The 27,589-nt window shown below is 46.3% G+C and overlaps 1 protein-coding gene across 3 annotated transcripts in view; it reads right to left on the minus strand.

Moving 5' to 3' along the window:
- Mapk4 (mitogen-activated protein kinase 4) overlaps positions 1 to 27,589 on the minus strand; it is a 144,882-nt gene that overhangs the window by 47,630 nt on the left and 69,663 nt on the right. Inside the window, exons 4-5 of one of the 3 annotated variants that reach the window (XM_033757330.1) lie at positions 5,254 to 5,426; positions 4,045 to 4,863 (exon numbers count right to left, since the gene is read on the minus strand). In XM_033757330.1, coding sequence (XP_033613221.1) covers positions 4,045 to 4,590 — 546 coding nt within the window. In that variant the 5' untranslated portion in view covers positions 4,591 to 4,863; positions 5,254 to 5,426. The other 2 variants (XM_033757331.1, XM_033757329.1) reach the window with 2 other exon arrangements.

Consider the following 27,589-nt stretch of genomic DNA (forward strand, 5'->3'; position numbering starts at 1 on the left):
GAGTCAAAGAAAACATGCTCCGATTATTCAGCCGCCTCTTCTTGACACAAATAACAAGGAAGTAATTAGCAGGCCTGCCGAGGAGGTGGGCAGAAAGGAGGTTGAATAGAACCTCAGGCAGGGAAGTCAGGCTTAGGTAGGGGCTGGTGACTCACCCCTGGGCCATGATGTCAAGATGGGAACTCATCTCATGGGGGTGCAAACCGATGTCTAGGTGTCCACCAGTTATTACCACGGCATCTATTTGGGCCAAGAGTTCTTAGTGACTGAGCCCTTCGTACACCTGGAAGCACTTCACCTCCCACACTTTCACTTGACTCTGACAAGAATTCTAGGAAAAAAGGTGAATGGGAATGACTATCTCCATTAGGTTAGTTTTATAATTGAAAAGTGAGGCTCAGCAAAAATAGTGGACACAGAATCAAAACACATGTTCAGTGTTTACTGTATCTGACCAGCAGGGCATGTCCCTTTTCAGTGTATCACCTGTGAAATGAAGGGGACAGACAAAGCAATTATGAGGGTTTTTTTTTTTCCAGGTTTCTTGTTCTAAGAATCAGCCGTGTAAGGAAAAGGTCTCGTGCAAGGTCATGCATGCATCAGTCATGAGAGTAATAACACAGGCAGTTGTGTTTCCAGGATCCCTCTGCTGAGAAAGAGCCATCAGAACATATCCCCCTCCACTGTCACCTAAAGCCACCTCTCCATTTCTTGGCTACAGAGCCCTTAGCTGACCTCTGGACCTTGCAAACACAAAGACCCCAGAGGTGGTATGGTGGAAGGACACAGACTCAGAAGGCTCGCCGAGTGTGGCTTGAAGCCCAATGTGGCCAGGGGCTCATTACTGTAGAGAAACCCATTTGCTTTGGCATCTCCTTCCCTAGACCAACATAACGGGCACCCACCCCATGGCAGGCCCTGCACCACATAAAGGGACATGGGAGTAAAAAGACATGTTGCCTTCCAAATGAGAAAGATGAAGGGATGAGAGCCAGGCTGCTCCATAGTGCTGGCTGGAACATGCTTATTTCTGAGACTCAATCCAGACCCTAGATGGACTAGTTAGTCTGTCCCTCATACTGGACTGCATCAGTCTGGAAAAGAGGAATATCTCTTTTGCAAGCACAGAAAAGTGCTAGCTGCAGCCCAGGTGAATCTAGTTCTTCAAAGAAAGTTAGGACCCATCACAAATCAGTAGAATTTAAGCCTTTATTTTTAGTGGTACTGGGGATGTAACCAACAGGCTTGTATGTGCTAGGCAAGTGCTCTACTCCAAGCTATACCCTCAGTCTAAAGTTAAGTTTAGAGAACTTGGCTAGTAGACAACATTCTCCAAGCACAGTGGAGAGAGCAGGCACGTGTCTGACCCCAACAAGCCCACTGTCTGGAAGAACGATGAGCTCTTTTTCTGAGACTCAACGCTTCTTATCACACGGAGTCAGTGAACCCAGCAGCTTCCTATCTGCAGTGAACTGGTAGATGACGATTCTTCCATCTGTACAGTCAACAGAATTATTTGAGGGTCAGGTCTCAGGCACAGTCATCAGACTCCAAGGGAGAAATTAAGAGGAACAAGAGCAAGGGATATGCCACCTGGGAAAGAACAGTTGCAGACTCAAATATGCATGAGTGGAGAACAATGAGTTAGAAAATGCCGGCTATGGAACAGGAAAAGGTGACAGGGAAGTACAGATGAAGGACAGGTTAACTGCAACCCAGAGTCCGGGCAGACTTCCTCAAAAATGTGGTACACCAACTCTTCCGCTAGCAGGATATGAAATCCCAGTTCTAGGGCCCCTCCTGCTACAGCAGCGTGAGAAAGTCACTTCTCTCCATTTTCAAATGAACTATTTGCCCTAAGTGCCTCATAGAATTACGGGGATTAAATGAGAACTGATTTAAATGCACATTGGATAAATAAAAGCACCAAATATAAAGCCTTTTCATCATCACCGGGGGAAAGAGGGCACGAAGCTAAAAGCAGAAAGCTCAGGAGGGAGGAAGCAGGCTGGGGGTGAGTGGCACCTGCCAAACCCAGGGGCGTGGGGATGATGTGAGCTCTACCGGGCTAGTAACCAGCTCCACTTATTTTTTCTAACCTCCCACAGACAATTTATTGACACGAGCTCAGTAAGACTAAGTCAGAACATCTAACTTCTCCAGCATCCGGAAAATGAAAGTCCCAACATGGGAAATGCATGACAAGATGACACCATGGACCACAGCCTTTATGTTCCCCGCAGAAGCCCCACCTCTCCTGGGCCTGGGCTTGGTGGATGCTAAGCAAAGAGCCATGGAATGAATGGATGTAGTCCTTACTGCTTTCCAAGGAGCTCTGTATTCATGTCCATTTTGATTCTTAACCACAAGCCAGAGGGACACATGACATGGATTATTATCCCCAAAGATGGAGAAACTGAAGTTCCAAGGACCATCTACATCCAAACTAGCAACCATCAGAAGGGAGCCCAGACCCTAAATCTTCACACAGTAGCGCTTGTTCACACATGACACCTCCTTGGAATTATTACTGCAACCAATCATCGCCACACCAAATGCTTTTCGACTACACTGAAGGCTACGACTATGTGCTGTTATAAATTATTTTCCTGTGACCCATCACTAAATCAGCCCCTTTCACCCAGGCGTGGTAACTGCACACATCTTTAATCCCAGTATTCAGGAGGCAGAGGCAGGAAGATCACTACAAGTTCAAAGCCCGCTTGACTTATGAAGTAAGATCCAATTGCAAAAAAACATACCAAACCAAACCCCAAACCAAAACAAAATGAAACAAAGACAGCCCATTCCTCATATGGTCATTTGCAATGTACTAGTTTTCCAATTCAGAAGGTGGTTTTTTATGGATTCTCTGGGTCTTTTGCCAAATAAAAACTGATTTGGGCTAAAACCTTTGATTTGATTGTTTGGAGTCATTGCCCTGTAGAAGAAAGAAAAGGAAGAAACAGCCCAGGGCATGAGGAAAACAGAAAACAGTTCTATATTTTTGTTGTTTTTTCACCACAGACATTTCTGCCTACAGAGATGCCTGTCAGTTTTGACTGATGGCCTGGCTGCAGGAGTGGGGCAGAGGATAAGCTCCTGGTTAAGGTGGCAAAGTACTTTGTGGCACCAATGACCCAGAGGCAGCTGGGCTGATGTGGGGACTTGCCTAGAGTCCCAGTTCTAGCAAGTGAGGATGGAATAGGGAGCCAGGCCTGCCTTGCCTATGGTGCCTTCCCATGAAGCTGCATTGGGCTGATCAGCAGGAAGAGAGAGCAGAGGAATGGAACTGTGTAATGTCAGAGCTACCCCACTTTTCATGACCCACCCCCAACTCTTGACTGTTAGCAGTCCATGGTACACTGGCTTCCTAGAGGATGTTTTACTCTAATAAAGAATTTAAAAGTACCAAGTTTTTGGTAGGAGACTGGAAACCACTTTCCTAAGATCTGTTGAAGGGAGCCTGCTGATATGCTCAGGTTGAGGGCCTCAGAGGCACTCCCAGAATGGCAGGAACCTAAGCGGGGGAAGGGATAGAACACCTCAGAACTCACAGCTCCTAAAGGGACAGGGATCAAAGAGGAGGAGGTCTGGGCTGTAAGGAAAAAAATGTCAGTGTGACACATGTCTCCACCAGCGTGCCCAGTTCAGCTCTGATCCCTGTGGCTGGGGGAGGATTTAGGTATCCAGAGCAGATAGTAGGGAGATGACATGGTTATGTGGACAGCAGGGAGAAGAAGACACAAAATGCCAATTCACCAACCACACAATCCTAAACCCACAGAAATGGAGTAAGTTTTAGAGACTGTGTAGTCAACCTTCTACTTTTGCAGTCTGGAGTTATTGGTCATGGCCACACACGACAGAGCCAAGACTAAGAGCCAGATCCCCGCAACTCCCACCAACAAAGGCTTTTCAGGCCAGGGATCTTCCCAGCACCTTCTAGCCTCCCCCAAATATTGGTTGCACTCCCGATTACCATGGCTCGAGGGACACCGTATGGAATGTGTGCATTCTCTAGGGCCCTCCAGCCGGACATACCTTGTGAGAGTAATGCTGATCAACGATCCTTGCCAACCCAAAATCCCCAATCTTGAGCACAAGATCTTCTGTGCTGATGAAGATGTTGGCGGGCTTCAGGTCTCTGTGCAGCACATTGGCGGAGTGGATGTACTTGAGCCCACGGAGCAGCTGGTACATAAACAGCTTGGCATGCTCCTCCGTCAGCGTGCCCTGCTCCAGCAGGTGGGCCAGGTCAGTCTCCATGTACTCCTGGACAATGTAGGCCACACTGTACTTGAACAGCTCACCCTGCAGGTCGGTGCCCTTGGGCCCCAGCACCTCATACACCTTCACAATGTTGTCATGGTCCAGGCGCCTGATGATCTTGATCTCCCGGAGTGCGTGCTTCATGCTGCGGGTGTCATTCAGGGCGATCTTCTTCACAGCCACCTTCTGGCAGGACTGGCTGTCCACAGCTGACAGCACCAGCCCGTTGACGCCAAAGCCCAGGGGTTTGAAGTCAACAAAGCGCCCGCCAAGGTCGTACCCATAGATACTGGCGAAGCAGTCACCCTTCTCGGCCATTGTTGGCTCAGTGGTTTAGGGCTGCCCATGTGATGAAGGGGCAAGCAGGAAAGGCCCAGTCCTGGCTAGTGGCTTCTTCCACACACCTCATTTTTGCAAAGTTCCACAACTGAGGGGTGCTTTTGCTCCAGTAGGTCCCTGCTGGCCGAGCTGCAACTCTGGAGGTTCAGGTTGTTCTCCTCACCTGGGTGGGAACAGATGTCCACCAACTCTTCTGCTTCCTGACTCTTCCTTGATGCTTAGAATGGCTCATCCTTCCTGCAAATCTAGGAACTGAGAAGAAAAATCCAGGATCATCATCTGGGGGAAGGTGACATTTTCTGTCACCATGGATCTCAGGGTACAACATGCAACAATTCTCCCCTTAGAATTCCTTGTTGTAAAAGCCACTTTCTGGATGAAGCACAAGAGCTGTTTGCTGGGTTGTGTCCCTTCACTTGAAAAGGTCGAAAGCTCAGCTGTATCAGAACATTCCTCTATGTTCTGAGTAATATGAAGGAATCCTGCCAGAGGTTCTGGAGGCTTCTATTTCTGTCAGCTTTTTTTTTTTTTTTTTTTTTACCAGCTTACCTTAGAATTCAAAAACCAAACCAGTCTGGTGAGTATCAGGGAAAAAGACTAGAAAAGCCAAGAGCCTCCCATGAGCTCTATACCAAGTTACACCTGACACTGCAAGTCCAGAGGGAACGTAGCTGCCAGGCCAGGATCCTCCAGAGCCTTTGGATGTGGGCAGCATCCTGTTTCACCCACGTGTCCTCACCACCTTGACTGAGGCTGTTCTGCTGTCCACAGAGGGCCTGCAGGACTGTGGCATCTTTCAGACCGAGTCTCCTTCCCTGTCAAAGAAACAACGTTGGGTAAATTTCCACACTCCAGCTTCCAACACCTTCCCACTGCGTCTTTTGTTAACCAGCCCAAGTGTTATTTGATCTGTCCAGCCAGCTGAAACACTGCTTGCTCAGGGGATTCCAGCTTTGCACAGCTCACCCCCACCACCCCCTCCTGCTGTGTGCAGAGCTCCCTGGGCAGAGGGAAGGCGGGGTGATTTGATAAGGCCATCAGATGGTGTGCTTTTTATGCCAGTGCCCGCTCCCCCAAGGTTAGCATGTGAAGACTGTGGGTGGGAATCATCTCTTTGACGGCTGCAGAATTAAATTGCTACGCTTTCCAAACACATACATCAGCACTAGAGAGGAAGGGTGAGAGTCAAAGGGAACTAGTTGTAGACAGAAAATAACAGATCAATAGTTTTGTGGGCCTCTTTTCTTTCTTTTTTGTGCAAATGTCCTTCAATATTTTAAGAGAGAATTTGTGTGGATTGAGATGTAGTGACGCTTATATTACTTGCTTTCTACGTAGGTGGCAGAAGCACACATATAAAATTACAAGGAAATTATACTCTCACCCATATACTCCTCTTGCCTAGAAACGAGGGCACAGACTTCCCAGTACTTCACCAGGACTGGCAAGGAGGGCTGTATTCTTCTTGATGGTGGCACACAGCTTTTTAAAGCAATGGGTCTAATCCAAACTTGAATGATCCTCTCTGGTGGCTATGGCCTCAAATTACAGGCCTAGGACCTAAATAAGGAGGAAAAAACCTGCAAAACTAGCAATGTCAATTCAAAACACTGAATTGTAGCTTCCAAGAATGTGACAGGTTTTCTAAATTCATAAAGCCTATGATACATAGAGAAAGACAACTGTATCTAGCACACAGGAGGGAACCTGGCCAGGCTCCTGTAAGGACACTTTCCTATCTGAAACCTGCCCGAGTCTACAAATGATAAAGGAAGAAAAAGCAGCCATGAACCCAATACTCTGAAACTAAGGAAGCCAATGATGGAACATAAATTATCAGAAATGGTAAATAATCAGATTCCCTTGGAGAACTAATGAAGGAAATTTTCCAAGGGTCTGGAACATAGCAAGTGTTCAGCAGATGTCACCTGCTTGTTGCTGCTGTCAAATACTCCCCTACATCTGAATAAGACATTACTAACTCTGCTGGTACTGTACTCTGCACTTTGTATTGGGTCCAGCGGCAAAACTATCAGAGCTTTACAAAACTTCATCCTGGGAAGCGATCTTAGCAAATAAGTCCCATGGTCCTTAGCTGGCGTTAGCACTGCCCTCCTTGGCTTCTCTGACTAAGAGTTACTACTTGCCTTTATTCAGAAGGGCCAGATTTGTCAACCATTCTACCAAGCAACCCCATTAGTGAATAACTGGCATTCATGCTTCTACCTCCAAATGCTGAGAGCATCTCCACCTAGAGACTTTGGTCTAAGTTCTTACTGCAGATGAGGACCCTGGGGCTTTGTGAGTACCAGCTCAGTGCTTCCAGGGCTCACAAACACTCAATGCATGGATAAGTAAATGCTGTTCACTCTGTTTGTGGACAGCTGGCCGCTTAAAGAAGGTGCTGAGACCACCCTCTGAGCCAGGGTCTGGGCTGTGCTAGTGAAATCACTCTGGATGCCAAACTCAGGAGATCAAAAGAGCCCTGCATCCCTATTCTGCCTGTCCTTTGGCTCCTGCAGGCAAGCCAGGTAGGCTTCTTGCTCTTCCACCCACGCTTGTGATCTGGTTCCCAAGGGCACAGCCAAGAGAGACAATCACATATGTTGCTCTATGAGGAGAGACATCTAAGCCTCCTCTTTCCAGCTCCCGCTGGTTGTAAACAGACAGCAATGGGCTCCTATGACATCACAGCAAGCTGAAAGGATTTGGTAGAGATTGCTGCAATGCAGATAATGTGAATAATTAAGAGGGGCTTCATTTATTTTTAAACTCTTCCTTTTCCCCTCACACGTGGGAGGGGCTGTCTTTCCCATGTGTGTCTCCTTCTCAGTGGGCTTCTCAATACGCTGTCATCCGGAGTGGGCAGGTACCATGCTACTTCAGGAGGGCTCCATTCCAGCCACACAGCTTCCTTCCTCTCTGACCTCTAAACGTACTCTTAATTCCTGTCTCACTTCTCTGCTTGAGCCTTCCTGGTTCCTGAAATGTTCTCCGGCTTCCTTCCCACATGCTGAAATCCTGTCCGTCACTCAGAATGCAGATGAGGTCTCCCTTCCTCTCTGAAGCACCTGTTTCAGTCCTCAGCGACATCTCTTCCTTTTCAGAAGTCCTGCAGTGCTCCTGTGTGCACTGTGTCAGGGGTAGATGGTATGCTAACCTAGACTTTGTATGCGTCCATCTCCCAGCTCAATTTTAGTACAGTGGGCCAAGTGCACACAGGAAGTAACTGGACAGAAAGTACCAAGTACCAGGTGCTCTGCCTGCAGAACGGCGGCTCCACATTTCTTAGATGGTCAGCTGTGTCTCCCTATGCCTGCTGCTCTTCTCCCAACAAGCCCAACTATTCAGACAAGCCCATGTTCCTGCACTTCACCCTCTTGGCATCATACGCCTCTCTTAGAATTTCAACACTCTGTCTAGGCAACCCTTGTCTGCCTAATTCTCTGTCCCTCTTCTCAAACCTCTTCGTTTTCTAAATTTCCTTCTCTGATTCTCTATAATGTTTAGGGTAAGCCCTCTGCCATTCTTCGTAAGTGGACTGATTTACAAAAAACTCTTCCCAATGAAATCTTAGATTAGTGATTCATTTTGGGCATGATACACTGAGAAGCATGGACCATCACCCCTGGAGAGGGGCGGACTGGCCTCTGGATGTGGCCTCTCTGGGGATGGAGAGTGTTTGGCAGCTCTTGGGGTGAAGCAGCTGCTCAGGACCAAGGCCCGTCATTCTCCACTTGCACATGGCGTCTCAGAACTGTTCAGAATCCCAGGTGTGATCTCAAACTTAGGGAGCTGGCACTCACTGTGTGAGACAGAAAGGTCACCTGTTCAGCTGTATTAGAATGACAGCCAGCAAGAGGAATGCATGTAGCTCCTTCAAGGGCAGCTCAGGTCCCCACAACTCCGTGGCAAGCATTGTACTGAAACACAAAACTCATGACAATGGACCTTTAGCTCGCCACTGATTTCTCACTCACTTTAACAACAGTTTATTTGAAGCAATTAATTATTCTTTCACTCATCCGGCCTTTTAACATGTGGCGGCAAAGCAGAGACAAGATGGTATGTGTGAACTGTCCCTTTCTGAGGTTCCTGGGGCTGTGTTTTACAAATCAGCTTTGGAAAATCTAAATTTAGACTCACCTCCCTGGCTGCTCAGATCCTCCGAAATCTGGTGCTTTTGAGTTTCAGCAGGAAATACGGTCCCCCTGTGAGGTGCTGACATTTCACAGATACTGCTTTCTTCCCTCCCCTGTGCCCTCAAAAACCTGCGGTAAAGACTCAGGCAGGGCTGATGTTTACAGTTGATTAGCTTGTGTACTGCACAATGTAGGTGGTGCCATTCATATCACAGTTGGGAATGACTGACTCCGAGTTTGATGGTCCTTATCACTGAGTCTGTTAATGAAGTCCTCCCTATCAAGGACCAGTAAACTTTTTTCTATAAAGGCCAAAGGGCGCTGGGGATTTAGCTTAGTGGTTCCACTGCCTGCCTCACAAGCGCAAGGTCCTGAGTTCAAAAAACAAACAAACAAAAAAATCCCAAACCAAAACAAAAAAATAAAAGGCCAAAGAATAAATATTTTAAACTTTGTAGAACCGAGACTCTAGGTTGGAACTACACACTACTGCCTTTGTAGCACAAAAGCAGTCACAGGCAATTGTGTGGCAATAAAACTTTATTTATAAAAATAGGTGGTTGGCCAGCTTTGGTCTGAGGGCTATAGTTTGTCAACCCCTTCTCTAGATTTGTTCACAAGGACTGTTGGAATCCGAACTCCTTCCTGGCTCTTCCTACACTGTCTCCTTCTTGAACTTAGTCTCCTTATTTCCCTGAATGGTGCATGATGCCAAGGTTGCCCTGCTGGGGGACCCTGCCTCAGACACACTCCAGCTTAGTTAAAGATCCTCTGTCAATTATATCTTCAGGCCTAGCCTTCTTGTTCCCAGAAGCTTCCCTATCTGGCCCAAAGGTCCATCTCATTCTGATTGTTCAGCTCCACTGATATGCCTCACTCTTAAACCCACTTGTGGTCTCATAGAAGCCTCTGGAGAGATGGCAAGAAGAATGGTGAAAAGGAAGGTGTCCAGTTGCCTATTTAACAGCATCCAGATGAGGACATGGTGGGGTTGCCATGGGCCAAGAGTTTTACCTGATTATTTCAGGTGGGTTTCACAACAAGCCTAAGGTTAACATTTTTCTCCCTTGAAGCTCCCAGAGGGAACTGATTTGCACAGTCACTCTTTGGCAGGCAAAGAATATGGGACAGAAATCCAGGTCAATCTGATTCCAAAGTCCATGTTCTCAACAGTTTACGATCATGTCATCTCCACCCAAGAGAACCAAGAGCCATCTAGGCAAATGTGACTTCTCAAGCCTCACAAAGGGAAAATTTGGGGCAAGCACCACCTTGTGGAACTTTTTAAAACAAGAGCCAGCCACTTTTCCAGCCTGCATTCAACAATGTGGAGGCCACATTTAATAAGCCCAATCTCTGAAAAGAAAAACTGAGAATAGGATGTGGAAATGAGATTGAGTTGATGAAAAACAAAAAAGCAAACAAACAAAAAAAACTCAAAGCAAACACAAGTTCAACCAAATCCTAACTTTACCACCTTACATCTCGTCCTGTTCTCTCTTCGAAATGTGAGTCTCAGACACACCGGAGCTTGTGACTAGCTGTCCTAGAGAAGAGCTGGCTGAGTTATAGAGGCCCTGCTTGGCACCACTGTAGCTGACACTGTAATCTAAAGCACTGGTGATAATCCCATTTCCCTTTGGCAGGGATTGGCTTAAGGTTGGTCATGAGACCCAGCCTTATGGGAAAGCTTGTGGTGAAGGCAAGGCCAAAAGAAAATTTCCCTCCCCAAGGAAGAAAAAACCCCACTTCCTGTCTGTGGGTGCAGTTGTAGAGGATGAGATGTTGGTGCTACAGTAGGCATCTTGAGACCAGGTGGGGAAAGCTAGCAGACTAGAGCCAAGCAAAAACACTAGAGTTGGCAGGTGAACAGGGGACCTTGCTGATAGCTCCAATTAGCTGAGCCATGCCAGGAACTATCTACCTTCACCTTTCTTGCCAACCGAGATCATCAAGGCTATGGGTGTCTGCAGTGACTGTAAATACTTCATGTCCTTGCCAGACGGCAGTGCTACCCACCCTGGGTCACATTCCCTTACACAATTTCTTTGAGAACGTGCCTGTGGGGTTGCCGCCAAGAAGGAAACAGGTGGGTTTCCCTGACACCTTTACTTGCCTGAGCAGGGGTAAGAAGAAAGCAACGGGAGAACGTTTGCAGCAGGAACATTAAGATACTGAGATGGGGGATTAGTCCTTCCTGTGCTGCTTTTTCTTCTGAACATTACATAGCCAGCCAGGGAGAACAAAGGCTTCCCAGGGCTCCCAACAGCACTAAAATAGCAGAGAGAAATTCCGGCTGCCTCATCAGAGACCCAGTCCCCACACAGACGAAGTCGGGGAAGGAGGAGCCATCTGGATCCCCGCGTGTGAAGCTTGGGTGCTGGTCGTCGTGGGAACAGAGCCTGCTGTACAGAGGCACCTACCACGCTAGAGGCTGGGACCCCAGATTCTGGCCTACAAGTGTACAAGGGGTGCATGTGAGTGCCTCAGTCCTGATTTTTGATGATACTTACATTTGACCTTTGTAGAGTCAAGGTGAAACTTCTCATTCTCCCTCTTTAAAGGAAGGGAAACAGAGACAGTAGAAGATGGCAGTTCCTTTCAAAATCTTACTCAGTGCAATGATGACTGATAGCTAGCAAGGCGAAGCCCTCGTTGGGGCTGGCTTTGTTGGGCTGTGTTCTGAAGGGAAGTGTCTCCACCAGGAAACAAACTTCTCAAAGGCAGAGTCTGCACCTTTAATTCTCTGTCCCTTGCTCTAGCCCTGACTGAGCAGTTGGTCACTGAGCCCCATGCCGTCTCTGAATGCAGAGATGACTCTGAGGCCACGTTATGAGCCACCATAGGAAAGCAATACGTCTCTGGGCCTAAGGGAGCCCAGGGGCCAGACCTGATCTTTCCTGCCAAATGGTGGCACTGCCTTTTCCTACCTCACAGGGAACCCGTGATAGGGATGCTAAAAGATTCCAGTTTTGTAGCAAGGAGTCACCATCACCTTTCAGACCAGAAATGGCAAAAGTCTGGTGCCATACGGAAAGTATGCTGTCGTTTGCCATTTTGCATCTGGCTCTTGTTCCTGGACCACACCTGCCTTGCTGCCTAGGTGCACAGTCCAGCTCTGCCTAGGCACTGGGCATGGTCACATGCACTCAGTGATGCCTGACTTGATGTTCCACAAGGACACAGCAAGGCAGTGTCACTGCCCCCCTCCTTGAGCAGACAGAGCACAGGGTCATGCATAGCAGGCAAACTGCCTTCCACTTGGCAGAGTCAACGTAACTTTCTCAAGGTCACACACTGCAAAGTCACCCTGTCACTGCAGTGCCCTCTATCTCTGACACACCAGAGTACTTGCTTTTGTTTTTCTAGTTTCCCTAGCTCCTTAGAGAAGGATTTATTTACCCTGCTTCCTCAAGTCACTTTGGGGACTGATATCCTTCTTTAATGTGTCCAGCCTAACTGTTCACTGGCCACAAAAGACATTTTTTAGCCCATCAACAATGTTCTGTCTCCCCTGCCTCTGGGTCTTTGCGTATGCTGTTTCTTATAATGGGAAAAATTCACCTTTTCACAGGCTGCTTTCTACTCTTCCCTTAGGTTTACGTTTGATTTCTCTTCTTCCGGGAGGCCATCCCTGATGACTCCTTTTCCTTCCCAGACTGGCTCATCTATCTGTCCAGGCTCTGTCTTCCTGGTCCGTTCCTCTCAAGTCACCTTTCTCCCCTGTTTCAGTTTTAACTGCTAGTGCTTAGTGTTGCTGGGAGCTCAGTGCGGGAGGCAAGTACACCTTTACTGTGTACCTCATCTAGTCCTGGTGCCTAGTCCCTAATCAACTCAATAATAAATAATATTTGAGCAGAACATTCTGAGACGTGCCATGCTCCATGCCACTGCTGATCATTTCAAATGTGTAACAGCCACTTCTTTCCTCCCCACAAGGGTTGCCAAGCAAACAGGTGAATTTCACAAGTCCTATCTGATTCAAATTCAAATTTAAATTCCAGTCCCTTTAAATTTCAGAGTTCTTGACTTCTCACCAGCCACACTGACCCATTATCCGGGTGATATGTGTGTAGAGACCTGCTATTCCCACGAAGGCTAATCATTTATAGAGGTTGTGTTCAGGGTCCACAAGTACCAGTCCTAGAGCAGACAAAAAGTGCACTCTCTTTTTTTGATTATATCTCCCTGCTCACAAATGGCAGAAATGGTATTTTGACAGCTCAAATGACAGCAACAATTCCTGCGCCACATGAGGCTGTCACAGCAGAGGTGAGTTGGAGCCAGGAGACCTGGGTTGTAGTCGTACACTACCTGTGAGCTCTCCTGTAAGGGTCTCAAATCTGTGAAGCAGGAATAACTACCCTGCCCCCCTTAATCACGGGGAAGCAAACAATTAAGCTGACAATAGGAAAGTATTTCCAAAAGTAAAATGCAGAAATCAAGGTAACAGTCACGACCACAACTCAACTATACTAAAATTAACAACTTCCACAGTGGTGTGCACCAGCCCAGGTGTGGGGGCCGGAAGTGTTACCCATTTTTCGTGCTTTGGACACATCTTGACACACCTCCATAGCAAGTGGCCTTCACACGGCAAGAGGAGAATACTGGCCTAGCAGCCACTGTCCTCATGTTTTGAGCCTCTTTTTGAGGGAAATCTAGGGAGAATTATGTCTATCTTTTCTTCCAGTACATGCGGAAACACCTGGCCTAGGATGGGGCACCCAGGGAGGAGTCGATCAGGAATCACTTCTGGCTAAGCAGATCCATGCTGGCAATGCCACTAGTTCTGTTCCCACTTACTATACTCTGTGGCCACACGTCCAGCGATCTCTCTCCTGGCCTCCTCTGTGAGTGCCCATTTCACAGAAAGGCTACTAAGCCCAGAGAGTTAGATCCATGTGCCATAGAAAGCACATCGCAGGGGTGTGGTCCCCTGGACAGGAGCCATGTTGTCCTTTGCTTGCTTTTCATTTGCTCCTAGCTCTATGGGAGTCCCACTCGTCTCCTGTCCCTGCCAGCCCAAAAGACACTTCACACACACATCTGTTGGCCTTGGTGGTGGGGCCCCGATGGGAGACCACTGGACTCTATCATACTTGGAGATGACAAGACAGGCACCGGTGGCTCTGCTGTCTGGGAAGGGAGGGCAAAGAGGAGAGAAGAAAATGCAACAGATAGAGCAAGGGGTGGGCTGTGGCCTGATGAACTTACCCTAGGTTCCCGGGCAAATGAGGCAAAAATAGGGAACTGGATATGATGTCACATTTCCCTCCAGTGGGCATGTGCTCTCTTAGTTGGTTTTGGTTTCATTTGGACAAAAGTGACTGTCCTGGTCTGCAGGTGTTAGATGGTGCAGGTCAGTTCATACTAAAGAGAGCAGGAACAGCGGTCCCTGTGAAAGCCAAGAGAGGGAAAGGGCTCTTCCCGGTGCCTAGGGTGGTGAGGCCAGGCTCTGCAGAGCTGCCTGCATTTGCTGGGCCTCAGGATATCCACCCTAAGTGAGGAAAGGGGTCCTGACCCAACAGCCAAGAGCTATGCATGGCAAGGCCTACGTAGTGCCAAGGAGAAGTTCTTCCTCCCAAATGATTAATGGCAGCAGCTGCCATCATTCCAACTGGAGTCCTCTCCTTCCATGGAGAGCAGAGCTAGAAACCAGTCCTGCCCCAGAGAGTGGGGAAGGAGGGCATTCCAAAGTGACCCTGTTCCCATGGACAGCCTGCAGGGTGGCGCCCAGCACTGCACCTGGCCTCTGGGGTCAAGCTAGTGTTTGTTGGGTAAGGTAAGCTCACTCCTTGTAGTCCGAGGACAACCAGGCACAAAAGCTGACTCCTCAGGTGTAACCATCATGGTGAATGACTCCCTGTGTGCAGATGGCCTTATGTTCACACGTATCCGTGGGAAGCCAGACACTCAGAATCCTGACACAAGCCAGGGTGGGGCCCCGGGGTTGAGGAGGAGGAGCTAGGCAGAGATGGCAAGGAGATCAGGGAGGGACAGTGAGGAGGGAGAAAAGGAGAAGGGGAAGGGGACACAGGGGCCTCACCTCCAGTCCCAGAGGCAGCCACCTGTCTTCTTCTCGAGTTGCCTGGGTATCATTAGCACTTGGCACACACTGGCTATCCTCACTGCCCAGGAGTCCCAGATACACACTGATCAAATCCTCACTGCAGAAAGTGCTGGAGCCTTGGCACAGCAGCAGCAGAACCACACAGCACCTCACGCCAGCCTGACAGGTGCAGTCCTGTGTGCGAGTTTGCCCAGGCACGGGAGTTAAGGGGTGGGAACCAGATTTCACCCACATAAAACAGGCAGTTAGCTGGAAGCCCAGGGCAGGCCTGTGCCCCCTCCATGCCAGTCAAATGTTTGGCCACCAGTGGGCTGGCCTGTGACGCAGGAAAGCACTCCTTTGCCTCTCCCTCTCTGCACACAGAAGATAAATGAACTTCAGGATCAAGGAGTCCTGGGAAACCAGCCCAAAGCCATGTCTGGAGCTGTTATGACCCGGAGTTGTCACGTGAGGAGAATAAGAAGGAAGTCAGTGGGTCAGGGCCAAGGACCACCTCAGGAAGATCTCAGCCATCCCCAGGCTCATGTATGGACCTCACTTCCAAGTGACCCTCACTCCTGCGCCGCTGAGCTAGGGCAACTTGGGCTTGATGGAGGATCCATGTGTGTCAAGGCCACAGCTTCCCTGTGGAATCTGAGGCAAGGGGCAAAGCCTGCAGAGATGCCAAGGGTGGGTCCAGGTAGGCTGGGATGGGGCACTGGATCTCAGCGCCCATCGCTTCCAAGCTGGAGCAAGCTGGTGAAGTGACTGCTCCCCAGGTGAGGCAGGAGGGGAGAGAGCCCCCACCATTCAGGACAGCCTTTGGGGTGGGGAGGTTGGTTTTAGACCTAATCTCTATGTCACCAACAACAAAATCCTTTTCTGGCTGCATGTGGCTATCAAAGTTTTTTAGTCCTAAATTTATTTCACCGAGAAAAATTGCAAAATACAGTCCCAAGTGTGGGCAAACATGGAGTGAGTCAGCAGGGCACCCAAGAGGCCTGGCACAGTGTTCCTGGAAAGATCTGGCTAACCAGAGCCGAGATGGAGGTTCACAACCAGGCCTACCCTCATCCCTCTGCTCCACTTTCTAAGGCCAGTTTTCTTCTACAACAAACAAAAGGTGAAACAGGACTCTGACTTAATAGAGATCTCTTCACCCGCAGATTATTCTGTTCTGACTCAGACATGCCTGCAGAAAGAGACAGTGTCCCAGCTTCACCCCACATTCGTCCTTTGAGTTGGAGAAAAGAAAAAGTCTAGGAATAAGGCCTGGGATCTTGGTGCCACCTCTGTCCAAGGCCTTGCCATTAGGCCCCTCCCAGGGTTAAGGGAAGGTAAAACCGTCTCTTGGAACAGGGCACTCTGTCCCCTTGCCTTCATCAGCACTGCTGCAGGTTAGGTTGCGGATATTTGTCAACACCCAGAGTCTGCATTGTGCTAACCTCTTATCCCCACTGCAGCAGCAGGGTGGTGAAACCTTTTGCTTTTGTTTTCCTGAAGCAAGAACACTGCAGATCGAGGTATCCCACAGGAAATATGCTTAGAATAAACCTCCAAAGGTTCCTTCTGCCACCTCCTGCAGCCCCTCTAATTCATCCTCCTTTCTGGTATAATTATCTCTAAATCACATCTATTCATTCCACTCATACATATATCGATATCTATCTATTTATATGTATATCTCTATATATTACACACACACACACACACACACACACATACACACTCACACACACGTATAGACCCCAGGAGGGTCTTCCTTCCCACTACACTGGGAATCCTGAGAGCAAACTCATGGCGGCTGACTTGCCCCTATCCCCTCAGCCATACACAGTTCCTGGCATGTAGTAAATACTCAGTGAAATGCCGATGACTAAAGGAAGGCGAGGAGAAGGGGTGGAAATGGAGCCGGGAAATGGGGACCTGAGAGTGGAAAGAGGAAGAGGTGCTTGGGGAAGTTACTCCTACAGGCGCACTCCCCCGGAGGGACGGCTTGTGGGGCAAGTGTGTCTGTTCTACCGGATAAGAGCGGGAAATCTAAAGGAGAGCAACACGAGGGAGCAATGGAGGCCCGGGTTTAGACACTGGGGCAAAGAGCAGCCAACAGTGAGGTCAGGTGGCTTAGCGGAATGGGGGCAGAGGGGACACTACAGTGTAGGGGTAGGAGGGAGAGGTCTGGCGTTTGGGATGGGGCTGTGATCAGAGGAGGGACTTGACCAGCAGAATCCGAGCCTCTGCACACTCTCTTGGGGTCACACGCAGGCAGGGTATCAACAACGGGGCAGATACCCAAGGCACAAGCAACCAAGCCTAGAGAGTCATTGCATGTCGTTCCCCTGACTACTCATTTCTTTTTTCTTCTCTGGCTTTCAGATCATCACACTGACCGACCTAGCATCGATGTTAAATGCAGGTTGTTTAACCAAGACTGAGTACAAGCTACATCCTCCAGCGCACTTCTCTACTTCACTTCTTCAGGAGCAGCCACATAGCACAATACCATGTGGCTTAGGATCAGTTTTGAATAAGTCCTCTTTCTGAATTGTTTTGCCTGATTCTCTGGAAGCCTCAGCTGCTGAAGAGAGCTTTTCTGATGGTTTGGTAGCCCCATGGATAGCAATAAAATTAAGATGAAAACACGTTTGCAAAGCAACTTTCCACAGTCCAAAGCACTTGCCTGTAGTATTATTTAATATTTAATACTTTCATGTAATATTTATTGAGCATCATTATGTATTAAGCAGTGGGAAGCCAGGAACAAATCAAACAAACCCAGGCCCTGGCCCCATGGAACTTACAGTCCAGGGTGGAGGGGATGATGTGACAAAAATAATGAATGTAGTAGCTGCAGATGACCACAAATGTGATAAACGCCTGCTGGAAATGTACAAGATGCTAAGGGTCAAGAAGACCAGTACTTTGAGAGAAAATGGCAGGGGCCTGAGGAAGTGACATTTAAATTAAGACTTGAAGAGTGAGGTGAGACGAAGAGGGAGTGCACTTTGGGTAGAGGCCAGCACGTGACCTTAAGACGTCTGATACTGGAGGATCAAAGAGGAAGAAGAGCGGAGGAGGAGAAGGGGGAGGCGGGAGAAGGAAGAGGCGGCTTTCTGGTCTGCTGCACCTGAACAACTGGAGGAGAGACCACTGCAGGTCCTGCTAAACAGACCTTGCACAGACCCCCTGCAGTTCCATCTCCACTTTGAAAATGGGGAAACTGGGGTGTAGATTGGTTAAACAACTTGCTCAAGTCCACACAGCTGGAAAGTGGCAGAGCTAGGCTTCAAATCCCAGCAGTCTGTCACCAGGCTCTTCATCATGAGGCTCCACTGCCAGAGTGAATTAAATTCCCCTTCCTAGGAGCTGTCCTGGCAATTAGACTATGGTGCCGATGTGCTAAGTGCCATAGACAAATTGCCATCAGCTTTCCAAGTGCCCATATCTTTAAAAAGAGACTGCCTTTCTCCTCGTCGATTTCATTCTGCATGGCAGGGGCAGCAGTCCGATTAAAAACCAAGAAAGATAACTGTGGCTCCTGCTGCCAGTACCAAGTGGCTATATGTAGCATTTAATAATCACATATGACCATGTGTAATTTCCCTCCAATCCCAACACAGAAAAGCCATCTCTGCCAATTTCTAAGGGCATTTTGGCATCACATTTACATTCATTGCTGGTCTTTAATCTCATAGCTCTAAATATCCAGCAGAAATCTCTTAGCTTCCCAGAGCCTTTTGCCTTTTGCCACATCCCACCTGCCATCATAACTTCCTTCCTTGCCACTCAGAAGTTCCAGTCTAGTCTACTTTCCCTCCTTCTACCTCTATTCAGCCCCCTGCCAGACCAGCTGAGAGCAGCTCTCCTGTCTCCCAGAAGATCCTCAGGTGTTGCTTCCAGAAGGAGACTGTTGCCTCAGCAACCCAAAGTGGACATTATTTCACACGATCACGTTCTCTTCACCTCTTCCCTCTCCCTGCCCCATGGCCTTTTCTAGGCCATGTCTCCTTCTCCAATGCAGAAACCCCTAGAAATCTTCTTGGGCTCAAGTCCTACGGGGAAGTAGCTCAGATGTTGTACTGAGATGGGTACCAAGCAGATATTTGTCTCACCTTCCCACTGGGTCTATAATTCAATATAAACATGTGACACTGTAGAGAAGTGCAAGAAAATGATCAGAGAACAAGCAATTTTAATGCATTTCAGAAAGCTGAAGAACGCAGAAGTCTCAGAATATATGGTGAGGTGGGGGGTAGGCGCCAGGGGCAGCTGCAGAGGATGCTGCTGGCCTCTCCACACATGGAAAGCCCCCAGCCTGAGGTCAGCAAAAGCAAAGGACAGTAGGCCAGAGGCGCTTAGACTGGGACTATTTGCAATCTATGAACGAAGCCACCGTACTACCCTCCCTACCCACCTACCCCCCTCCTCCCTCGCAGCCCATCCTCTTCTTTAAACCTTTAGTGGTAGGCCTACAGGACAGCGTTCAGAGGTACAATAAGGGACGGGATGTGAGTTAGAGAGGAAGGACTCTTTATCCCTTTCTTTTAAAAATACATAACGTAAATGCTACTTACTTGTCTTCAACTTTTAGAATCAATCTATGGTTAAGGGGGCCACAAATTGTAAATGTTAGGAACTCTGACAATATTAAAAAAGAAGAGAGAGATTCTGCAGGAAAAAAATGTCAAGGAGATGGAAGAGAAGGAGAGAAGGAAAAGAAATCATATTGTTATACTGAGTTGAGAATCACTGCTAAAAGTTGACAAAGAAATGGACATTTTAAAAAAATGACTGAATTGACAACGTAAAATAGGAAGAAAAGGGCTAAAGGTGTAGGGGAAGTAGGAAGGGTAGAAGAAAGGGAATAAGGGAAAAGAAAAAATATGAGAAAATGAAAAAATGGAAATAAAGTATTTGTAAATAGGGAAGGGAGGAGGGGGTAAAGGGAAGGCAGGGATAAGGGGAAAAAATGAGAACCAAGACCTGTCATGTAAACGTACAAGATCCCAATGATGAATGTAACTGTACTGTATACCTAAAATGTACCAATAAACTCAATGAGGAAAAATAAATAAATTAAAAAAATAACTGTTAGTACCTACAGCTAAAAGATAATAAATATGAGCCCTTCAAAGAGTGAAATTATTATCAAAACCAAAGATACTGACCATACTGCTTACTTCCTAGGGGGAAAAGTAATAACGATTCACCGGAGAATAAACCCATGATACAATATAAAGCTAACAGGAAGCAAGCACTCTCCCATTTAAAGTATTCTGGTCCTTTGTCTTGTTCTTCTTTCTTAAATAAAAATTAAATACAAACAAAAATAAAGCAAACAAATCAGGCAGATAAAGTTTATTACACAGAGATATGGAAACAATCAGCAAAATAACGAAATAAAGAAAATTGGGGCCTGAAAGTTTGGGGCCAGGATGGGATAGGGGACAGCAGATTTTCATTATACACCTCTTTTGAGCTTTTTAGAAATGTTTTTTTTTTCTTTTTTTTAATTAGCACTGGGGATTGCTCCCAGGGCCTCATGCCTTCTAGGCAAGTAAGGCAGCCGTGAGCTATACCCCAAGACTTGGCCTCATTTAAAAAACCATAGCTTGGATAAATTAAAGTTAGAAAAGTCTCGGAGTCACCCACTTACCATGGGCCTTATGGTCATCGGGGAAAAACAGGAAGGACGCTCCTAAGGTGGGAGGCTCTCTCTGGCCAGTAGGACAAGATGCTGGCTAGCGCCAAACTTTTGGAAACCTACCCGGAATGATTAATCTTGAATGTCAACGTGATTGGGTTAAGAAACACCTAAGAAAACAGTAAAGTACCTTTCTGGGCGGATCTTCGAGGGTGTTTCCAGAGATGACTGTCACACAGGACTGCAAACTGATGGGAGAGAAACCCACCCTGAATATGAGCAGCACCATCCAACAGGGTGGGACTTCCATGGAACCAAAGCAAAAGGAGAAAGCTGGCTAGCATGTGTTCCTTCTGGTTCTTTCCTTCTTTCTGTGCTTTCTGGCCGCCATGAGGAGAGCAGCTTTTCTCTGTCACACCTTCCACCTAGCTGGTCCACTGTGGCTCTGGTACTGTAAGCCAAAACAGACCTTTCCTCCTGTGTTTTCTCAGATATCTATCACAATGATGAAAATGTGAATAGCACCCTACACCTCTTGTGCTTTTCCCCCATAGCCCGTCCCATCCTCCTCCTCGTCCTCTCCTCCTTAGGTGCACTTCACCTTTTAATCTAATGAGTCTCAATCTGAGGTGCATGCGTAGTAGAATTCCCTGAGCAGCTTTGAAAACTTCAAATGCCTGGACTGTTCCCTGATGAGTAAATCAGAATTTTTGGACAGTGATTTCAGCAGATGATTTAAATGGGCACCCAAGTCTGGGGGTCACAGAAAGAAAATGAAGGTGGGCTCACAACGAGCACTTTGCCCAGAGGGAACAATTTCTCTCTGTAAGTTAAGAACACTGGAAAGTATGAAAGGAGCCCGCACTCTTGGTTCCTAGCAAGGTCACCCATAGTACGTTTTATAAGCAAGAAGAGACTATCTGAAACCAGGGCCAAATGAGTTAGGGTCCTACTAGGCCCAAGCTTCTCACAGTCCAGTCAGAAAGAGTGACAGGAGTGAGAAGGACCCAGTCATGGCCCCTGAATAAGTACTCTGGCCATGTGAACCATTACCTAGAGCACTAGGTCTCCAACTTCAGTGAGCAGAGGCCTCCCCTGGAGGTCTTGCTGCTACACAGAGGGCAGGGCCCTAGCTGGGCCTCCTGGTTCAGTGGGTCTGGGGTGTGGCCTGAGAACCTGCATCCCCCTCAAGTTTCCAGGGGATGCTCATGGGGACTGGAGTTGGGAGGGCGGGTGGCATGGTAGGTGCAGATATCCCCTTTCCTAAGGAATAAAGAACACAAAGTCAGAGCTGGGGTATAGTTCAGTGGTAGAGCACATGCCTAGGATATGCTCAAGACTCTGGGTTCTATGTCAGAATTTAAAAAAAAAAAAAAAAAAAAAAAAAAAAAAAAAAACACAAAAAAAAACGAGATAAAAAAAAAAAAAAAAAAAAAAAAGAATGTAATGACAGCCAGCAAGAGCGTGATGGGCACAGCAGCCCCTCTGACTTTGCTGTGAAGGTTCAAGACTCAGAATGGGGGCTAGTTACCAAAAGCCTCTACAGGGCTGGGACTACCTGAGCTTTGGCCAGGCCAGAATCTGATCACCACGTTCCCTGCTCAGCCTTGTCACCAGTCTGACCCCACGGCCCAGCCACACTCAGAGGAATATGTGTTCTATCTAGGGATGCCGATCTCAAAAAGTGTTTCTACTTATGTGTCCCTGGGTTTATATTTTAGGGCAAAGTTGCTCCTGAAAACAACTCCCTGCAAGTCCTAATAGCCTTTCAGATTAGGCAATTTCTTGAAAAATTTTTTTCCACTACATATATTGGGGTGATCATTTTATAAAATGGGACAAAGAGAGGCCAAATGCATACACCAGCAATGTTTTTTCTAAATCAAATTTAGAGTCAGTACTTTACAATTTAATTTAGAATGATCCATTGAGTAATCACCCAAAAGTTATTCCCTAAAATCCCCTGGGGTGAAATTCTTCAGCTCTGGTGCATGGGCTAGTTTCCCAAGTCTTCAAGTAAATTTCCTCTTCCCAAATATGCAAGAATATGTTTCAGCTGACAGGCAAAGAAACCAGGAGCTGGGGGCAGGTAATTAGGAAGTTCATTAATTAGAATAGTGGTCATACTTCTTCTGTAACAGTTATCATTTGCTTATTTTAATTACAATACCCTGCTGTTTGTGAAAATCATTATCGGTCCTCAATGTATTTACTACCATGCTTGCAGAGCCACAAACATATAGAATGGTAGCTCTGCAAAGCCCTCAAAACACATTATAAAAACAAAAGTCTTATAGGAATATATAAATTCATAAATATATAATAAAATATGTGTAAATTCATAAACACATAGAAATATATATAAAGCTTCATTACACTACATATTATATATACATGTATAAATTCACTCCATTTTTACTTTAATTCTTTGATGAGAAAGACAATCAGTGAGAACCCTGAATATGATTCTTTGTAATGCTCAGATTATTTCTAAATTTTTTTTACTTGTGTACTATAGAGAAAATTCTGATCCATAGAGATTATATCGTGACAAATATTGTAACAGCTTGTTTTTTAACAGTTAACATTAAAAATCTCAAGTTATTTTTAAGCTCAAAATAGATGGCAGAATAAACTTCGAGGACAGCAAAAGATCAAATTAATACATGAGGGTTTCAGGTAAAATTGGTAAACAACATGTTTGAGAGTGTTATTTGGATATAATTTTTTAAACTGATAAAAATATTTAACGAAAGTTCAGATCTAATATCTGTGAAATACCAAAGCACCTTTTAAGCATAAATTAAAAACTACAAATCCATATGAACTGCTTTACAGATGAAAAACAGGCCCAAGAAAAGTTAGGAGTCCCGCCCAAATCTCACTGGGAATTTAGTGACAAAGTGAGGATAGAACCAACCTCTCCTGCCATATGTTCTATGAGAGAGAAAGGGGGTTCGGGGCGGGTGAGGTTCAGAGGTCACAAACAGGATTTTATGTGTCACAAACAGGACTTCTCATAGGACCACTTTTTTTCAGGTGATAGCTTAAATGGTTTTCCTAAAATTGACAAATAACTATCTTTGGATTAGCAAATTTAAGATACCTACACTTACTTGGGAATTTCAAGAAATCTTTGCTGTAGGACATGAAAGCTTTTTTATTTTTCTAGCTACACCATCATTCTCTAAGTGGTCTTTGCCTTTCCTGGCTGCTCAGGCACTAATACATCCACAGTGTGTGTGTGTGTGTGTGTGTGTGTGTGTGTGTGTGTGTGTGTGTGTGTGTGCGCGCGCGCGCGCGCGCACATACGTGCGCGTCTGTGTCCTGCCAATGAAAGTAGCCATAATTTCAAGGTCATCCACACAATTTGTGTTCTTTTCTTCTTTGGTAAACAACAAGTAAGTCTGGCAACTGCAGCTAGACAGCCCCAGTTTCCTTGGTGAGATCCCAGGTGACAGAGCATGTCCCTGGAACACCAGAGGATAAAAGGCCCATTTTGTGGTACATTTCTGGTTGTCAGTTTCCTTCCAAACACTGCATGGTTAGAGGAACTTTTCTCTTCACAGTGTGGATGTTTTTGTCACTTGCCCTTTTTGGCCCATATGTGCATATAAAAAGAACATGCATGTGCATGGATTTATATAAATAACAGGGGCTCTGCCCAAGGCTCCCAAGATGAGTCATCTTTCTCCAGTGTTCACTTCTGTAATAAAAGGTTGGTGGCTCATTTGAACTGATTCTATTATTGGGGCAAAAGAATGTTAGATTGCTATAAATACCAGATGCTGACACCAATTCAGACCTCTGCTTAGTTGATACTAGAGATAATTATTAACATAGCAGATTATATATAAATAGCATAGATTTCCCAAGATAGACACTAGTCCTGCTGTTCTGAGGTTCCTAATGGGGTATTTTACCAGGTGATTTAATTAAAGAAATAAACTCAAAACTATCCCAATAGCCAACCAGGAAGGAAAGGGAAAGAACATTATATTCAAAAAGCACATTTGAAGATATTTTGTTTGCTTTAAAATTGTATGGAAGGGCAGCTATAACATTGTGATGGTTTCTTGTGAGGGGCAATTACAGACTGTTTTTCCTCTATAATGTTCAGCATTTTTCTTTCAAATTTTCTTCAATGACCGTGTGTAATTTTACAACCAGAAAAAATTTAATAAAAGTGATTCAATATTAAGATTACAGCTTTTTCTCATTTCTCCCAAAGCTCCTTAATGAAACATCAAGCTCTTAGAGCCTACTCAGTGAATGACCATGGAAAAGAGTCCTCAAAGTGTAAACTACACACAGAAAAGGCAGATGACAGATTCCCATCTCAGAACTTAACTATTCTGGCTCAGGTTTAAAGATCCTGCTTTCCCAGTTTACTCCCATTTGCAGTCATCATGCTTGGCACCAGCCTGTAGGGAATTACTTCCCTTTCTCCAAGGCTGCATGCTTCCAGCCACAGGCAGGGGTTGAGCTGTGTTCTTCTCCATTCCTCAGATTTCTGAAGCAGCAAGGTCATTTTAGGTCTGGGCATGAGTGCACTCCCTCCCAATTTAGGAGGCAGCAGTTCTCTGTCTGGCCACCTCATGACATCCCCAGGTTGTGTCACAGAAGCCTTCCCCTCCGTGGAAGTCCATGGGTAGGCTCAGAACCCTGGCTTTGTTGTTTGCTAGTATGGGACCTGGGACAAGCTCTGTAGCACTGCTGAACCTGAGATCCTCCTCTGAAGACTGGTGATCATTAAATCCACTTCCTTTGCAGTGTAGAGGTTGGAGATAATGTCCAAAAAGAACTGGGCTTAGGGCCTGGCACGTAACAGGCACCTAGATGACAGCAGATGCTTTAGGGTTAGATGCCGCTTCTCAGTTCTTTGTCCCATAACTCAGTCTTACTGTAAAAAAAGATGCCCATGTTTCTTTTCACATTCACTTCACCTTACTATAGTTTATCTTTGTTTACTCCACAGAGTTGACCTATGTTTCCACCCTTCCAGTCCCCCTTGGGTGGTTCACTTCCAACCTGCTGTGACTTTGGGAAGTGTCTTTCCAGGAAGAAAGTGAAGCTCAGCAGTAAACCTGGGGAACTTCAGGGGACAGCAGCACTAGGCACTTCTCAGATGCCTGTGGCTGGTTTATTAGAAACACTGATGTCTCCGAAAGTCAGATGCAAGAGGAAGGGGAGGCTGCCTTACTCTGGAGGAAGGATAAATTCACTTTTTTTTTTTTTTTTTTTGCAGTGCTGGGGATTGAATCCAAGGTTTCATGCATGCTAGGCAAATGCTCTACCACCGAGTACATTCCCAGGCTGTGAATTCACTTTGAAAGACAAGCTACAGTTACTGGGTAAATATGATGACCTGCAAGTTTGAGGAATTGTGAGTTATCATAATACTATCTTCCTAAGACTTCAAGACCTCCAGTGTTAACTTAGAGGACTGTAAACCATGCCATAAGCAATCTAAAGTGAGGGAGAGCTTTTTCCACTCTAGAGATACCTGCCAAACAGACAGATTCTACCCAAGGCTCACTTGCATACTAACACCAAGGCATTCCATCCCATCCCTACCCAGGAGAAGAGGGGTGGATGTAAAATGAGGACAGGCAGAGAAGGACCAGCATTAACCAAGGTGGCACTTGACACACAATGTCCTTGGAGGTGCAAAAAATCCACTTATTAGGGACTGAACTGTAATCTGCAAATTCATATGTTGACACCCTAACCCCTTGTTTCTCAGAATATTACTGTATTTGGATATAGGGCCTTTAAAAGAGGTAATTAATGAGGTCATTGGGTTGGACCCTAATTTAATATGACAGGTATTTTTATTAGAAGAGGCAATTAAAGCCAGGCACAGTGACACACACCTGTAATCTCAGCTACTTGGGAGACTGAAGTAGGAGGACTACAAGTTTGAAGCCAGAATGGGGAACCCAGCAAGACTGTGTCTCAAAAATAAAGAGAAGGGCAAGGACGGGGCTCACTGGTAGAGCACTCCTGAATCCTATCCCCAGGAGAGAGAGAGAGAGAGAGAGAGAGAGAGAGAGAGAGGCACTCTGACTTTAGGGCACTGAAGAGTCCCAGACTGAAGGGCATTAAGACACACAGAAGAAGACAGCTACCTGCAAGCCAAGGAAAGACCTCAGCAGGAACCACCTTTGCTGACACCTTGATCTCACCCTCCAGCCTCAAGAGCTATGGGAAAATAAACGCTGCTGTTTGTGACATTTTGACAAAGTGATTGTAGAAGACTCAGACAGTCCTGATGCAGTTCTTAGTCCCATTTTACACCTGGGAAACAGGTGCACAGAAGTAGCCTGGCTGGGTCCACACAGCTAAGTAGCACTAGCACATTGGTCCTCCAACCAGATCTGTTTGACTCCAAACCCTGTTTGCTGTTATCTTCATGAGGCGATTAAGAGGGAAGGCTTTGAAGAAAATATTCTTATATTCAATTCCTGGCTCTGTAGCTTTGAGCAAATTGCTAAACCTTACTGTGCCTCAATTTCAACATCGGTAAACTGGGGCCACAAGAACATGTGCTTATGGAGGAGGTTAAATAGTTTTAATATGAACTAGCAGTATATGTAAAATACTTAATCCATAAGCCATGATATGGGCTCAATAAATGGTAGCTGGTATTAGTATGACATTATTGCTGCTATTATCATTATTACTGAGGGGATCTTCATTAATCTGGTCCAAACTTCTCATTTTACACAATCAGTAAAGTGAGGCCTGGGGATGAGAAATATGTTCAAACATCACAAAACTGGGTAACTGAGATCTAATCCCAGTATCTCGTTATTGTTTTGGGAAGGCTCAAAGAAACAAATGTTGGTGCAACTGGGAAAGGGACCAAGAGATGTAGAGAGGCAAGAGGGAGAGGACACAAAGAGGATGTACAAAAATAAAGATGTGTTATGAGTGAATATGTACCAACTTCCCACAATGAATATAATTACTTTGTACTGCAAACATGTACTAATAAAAATAAAAATTAAAAAGCAGAGAGAGGGAGAGAGAGAGAAAGGGGGAAGAGGGAGAGAGAGAGAGAGAGATAGAGAGAGAGAGAGAGAGAGGAAGGAAGAAAGAAAGAAGGAAAGAAAGAAAGGAAGGAAGGAAGGAAGG

Source organism: Fukomys damarensis, unplaced genomic scaffold (assembly GCF_012274545.1).
Source record: "Fukomys damarensis isolate Sample0158 unplaced genomic scaffold, DMR_v1.0_HiC HiC_scaffold_30, whole genome shotgun sequence".
Classification (NCBI taxonomy): Eukaryota; Metazoa; Chordata; class Mammalia; order Rodentia; family Bathyergidae; genus Fukomys; species Fukomys damarensis.